The sequence below is a fragment of the Mesitornis unicolor genome, unplaced genomic scaffold, assembly GCF_000695765.1.
Source record: "Mesitornis unicolor isolate BGI_N332 unplaced genomic scaffold, ASM69576v1 scaffold51634, whole genome shotgun sequence".
Lineage (NCBI taxonomy): Eukaryota > Metazoa > Chordata > Aves > Mesitornithiformes > Mesitornithidae > Mesitornis > Mesitornis unicolor.
Window position 1 is genome coordinate 1 of NW_010183126.1, and position 4016 is coordinate 4016.

The 4016-nt window shown below is 39.7% G+C and overlaps 1 protein-coding gene across 1 annotated transcript in view; it reads left to right on the forward strand.

Annotated features, from left to right (window-relative positions):
- Nucleotides 1-1235: 1235 nt before the first annotated feature.
- The window catches only part of EIF3M (eukaryotic translation initiation factor 3, subunit M), a gene marked incomplete at its 5' end in the record, with an annotated part of 14612 nt that continues 11831 nt past the window's right edge, over nucleotides 1236-4016 (forward strand). The window contains 4 exons of the mRNA XM_010183999.1: nucleotides 1236-1368; nucleotides 2680-2818; nucleotides 3185-3308; nucleotides 3854-3948. Of these exons, the coding sequence (XP_010182301.1) occupies nucleotides 1236-1368; nucleotides 2680-2818; nucleotides 3185-3308; nucleotides 3854-3948 (491 nt within the window). The remainder of the gene's footprint in view (nucleotides 1369-2679; nucleotides 2819-3184; nucleotides 3309-3853; nucleotides 3949-4016) is intronic.

Here is a 4016-nt window from a genome sequence, read left to right on the forward strand (position 1 = left end):
TCCCTCAATTCGAGCGTGGCGTTTCCGAGGGAGCTTTAACAGAGACTAAAGCAACTGCAGACTGAAAGATATGACTGTGTTTGCAGTTTTTTCTTTCAGGTTTTTCACCTCCCTAGTACTTTGATTTCATCTCTCCTCAACAGTACCTGTTTTTAGGAAGGGAAAACTAGTCCAGATACGGGCTGGAACATTACTTCAGCAGCTTGGTGTTTCAGGATTCCTGATACCACAGGCATAGGACTGTGAATTTTCTCTTTGAGCCGCTTCTTTGTTTTGTCTTTGAATTTTAGGGTTTGTTGTTTCCGGTGTCTTTGAAGTGGTGTATATGTACATGGTTGGAAATGCATACACAACCACTAGCCTTCAGTCCAGTTTTCACTTGCCATAATGTCTACTAAATCCCCATCAAGTAGATTGTCTGAAACATCTTCAGTACAGTGAGCATTTTGCTCTGTCTTATGGTACCCTAATGATTTGACATTGAACTTGATGTAAGTTGGACGTGGTGTCACAGTAGAATCCCAGTCAGATTTCCCCTATGCCAAAAGTTGTATGCCCTCATACAGATTATCTCTGCAGGGTTATGGTTCTGCTGCTGAAACTGTGGATTGTCAAGTTAATGCATAGGCCTGTTGCTGGGGAAAAGGTATTTTCCTAGTGTAGGTTTAAATGCAAAGAACGTAAGGCAGGTCCTGTCATGATAATGAGAACTGTCTTTAACTTGTGTGAAGGCTGTCAGTTCTGCTGTCTCTAGTGTGGTTTTGCTTATACCATTTTTATTTTTTGGGGAAGAAGCAATTATATGGTTTTATTGTTTTGCCTGAAGTTTTCAAGGGGAGTAAAAGATAATAAAAATTCATAAGAAGAAAGCATCTTTGTCACAGAAACTTGCTAGGCCTGCTGTCCTCTAACCAGTTGTAAGTGACATGTTCCTGCAGTGAGAAATCTTAATAGTTGTGTGACCTCTCTCATTACTGCCAAACCAGCCATAGCACATGCAGCATCTCACAGAGTTGGTATTTGAATTGTACGTTAAAGCAGACGATAAGGGAGATTGTAGGATACAGGGTGGTAGGGAGAAGTGGGAGGAAACGTGAGTGAGTGGCGGGGGCGGAGGAGTGGTCGCAGAACAAAAATTTGTAAGAAGTGTAATTATTTTGACTACTGTTCACAAAGCAACTGTTTTGCTTTGTGTGTGTTGTGTTTTGTTTTGGTTTTTTGGTTTTTTTTTAAAGGCTGCAGAACTTCGAGCTTACCTGAAATCCAAAGGAGCAGAAATCTCTGAAGAAAACGCTGAAGGTGGACTTCATGTGGACTTGGCACAGATCATTGAAGCTTGTGATGTGTGCCTGAAAGAGGATGACAAAGGTTTGCATCTTTAAGTCTTGTTGGTTTTGCTAAACATGCCACCATCAATGCTTTCCAACAGTAACCGCTGGCAGAATTTAGAGGTATGTTGCATGGCTTGCATGCTAACACAGGCGTTCTTATAAAACTGGAGGTGCTTCTTTCCATCATTGCCATGTAAAATTTGCATGTACTCTACCCCTTCCTTCTCCAAATGTCCAGCGCCCTCTAAAGAAGTCAGAAATTGAGCTACACTGTGCTTGTTATGAGGGCATAGAGAGTTGCATATGAAATAGGTTTTCTCTCTGAAAAAAATGCATGATAAAAATAAGACTTACTGTCCATTAATGGCTGTGATGCTGGGGATCAACAAAATATGAGATAGCTGTAAGTAGAAGTTTTAAGGCATAAACATCAATTGATGAATATTGTCTGTTCCAGTGACACTGATAATGCTGCAGTAGCCTTGAATGAACTTTCTGTGCCTCCTGTGCTCTGTGCCATTACATGAGTGCTGTTTAGAACTTTCACATGAGAGATATCAATTGTTAATATAAATAGTATGTAGTGTTTGAAAGAATGTGTGGTTCACCTAAGAAGGAGTACTTAAGATTATGTTTCACGTTGCTTTTTACTGTAGGCAAATGAGTATGAAATACTGGAGGAGCTTATTGTTCTGCTGTTTGGTGTTCAGATGTCATTTTGTAGAATAGATAATGTTTTCCATATGTAGTGAATTTTGTTCTTATCCTTTGAATAACTGCTGTTTGGGCAGATTGTGAAAAGAAAACAAAACCTGGCTGGTCTTGTTTGGAAAGGATGTAACACCATGCTTAAAACAGGAGCTGGGGAGGCTTTTGAATCTACTTTGTGGGCATTTTTCCTGCGGTCTGGGTTTCCTTGTGCTTCTGGTGAAATGTTTTAATGTACTTGAACACTAGGTGTTAGCATTATCACTTTAGAACCATGGGACAGTTTTCTAGATATGCAGGAGGAAGTCACTGCTTTTTTTAAGACCAAATCCTGAAGTTCTGAATTCTCTTGTGTGAACAGAGAATTCAGAGTAAGTGTGATATCCAGTACCAAATTCTGATTTGACCTGAGAGTGGTAATTCCTGCTTTACATGGAGATGTGTTGGTGGAAGACCACATGAGCCAAATCTCTTGTACGTTCTGATGAATGGCCAGATCAGTTATGTTGGCATTTTCTCTCTGTTACAGTTGTTGCTGATGCATGGTAGTCATTCATAGCAGAAGTAACTCTCCAGCACTAAATAGCTACTGATGATGGCTGCTTGCAATTTTAAACAGCTGCTGTTTTGTTTTGTGCAGATGTTGAGAGTGTAATGAACAGTGTAGTCTCTTTGCTTCTTATCCTGGAACCTGACAAACAAGAAGCACTGATTGAAAGCTTATGTGAGAAGTTAGTAAAATTTCGGGAAGGAGAGCGCCCATCTCTCAGATTGCAGCTGTAAGTATCATACAGAGGAAAGTGAAACAATGGTATCTTGCAATTTTATGTCTTTAAATCAAAGTGTGGGGTGCCTGTCCAGATATGTCTCTGTTGCAGGAAGCACTCTTTTTTTAACCTTCTTTTTCTGTATCATGAAATAGAAGTACCAATGTGCTTTCTTTGCTTGGGTATTACAAAATTAAAATGAAAATGCATAGGATTTCAGCTTATCTGCTGAAAACTTACAAAACTGGAAGCCGTTGCGATTCAGCACGGATGTAGGGTGCTTTCTTGTGTAGTAGCACGCATCTTAATAGAAGCTTTTATGTGCACTCCAGTAATGCTTTTTGAAACCTCTTTGTGTGTTCATTGTTTGTGGTTTAGACTGAGCAATCTCTTCCATGGTATGGATAAGAACACTCCTGTGAGATACACAGTGTACTGCAGCCTTCTTAAAGTGGCCTCATCATGTGGTGCCATCCAGTACATTCCAACTGAACTAGATCAGGTAATGAATGGGGTGCTTTGAGTTACAGCCTTTGCATTAACCATGTTGCATCTCACTAAATATTAGTCAGAGTTGATACAGAGTGTCCCTGTCTGTACAAATTGCCAGAGCCTAGTGAAATTAGAAATGCAGGATACAGAATGTCTTATCTTTTAAAGGTCTGTCTACAGAATCTAAATCCTGTTGCCATTTATTTTCTATTTTTTATTCCAAAGGTAGGTAGATGTGTCTGTTTGATTCCTGTGTTAGTAATGAAAGTGAGAAGCTTTGGTTCAGGAACGAGGCATCAAGTTCTTGTCCCTTGCTCTGTAATCAGAGTGTATTAGAATCACTCATCCTTACTTAGGAAGTAACATGGAGAGCAGAGGCTTTTGGCTTCTCACCAAAAATCTTCCAGGTTCTGCATGCTGAGTGTGAGTCAGAGGACAGGGGACCCAAAGGAGAAATCTCTGTGCAAGATCTTTTCAGTCCTTTTCTTCTTGAGAGAAAATGAGAAATATTTTTGGTTCTATTTTCCCCAATTTTTCTTTTTCACTTCTACCTAGGTCCGAAAATGGATTTCTGACTGGAATCTTGGCACAGAGAAGAAGCATACTCTTCTGAGACTGCTATATGATGTCCTAGTAGACTGCAAAAAAAGGTATAAAAGACAAGTAATAGATACTAGCTAACTGTATTTTAAGTTGATGTGTTGCAATTGATCTGTAG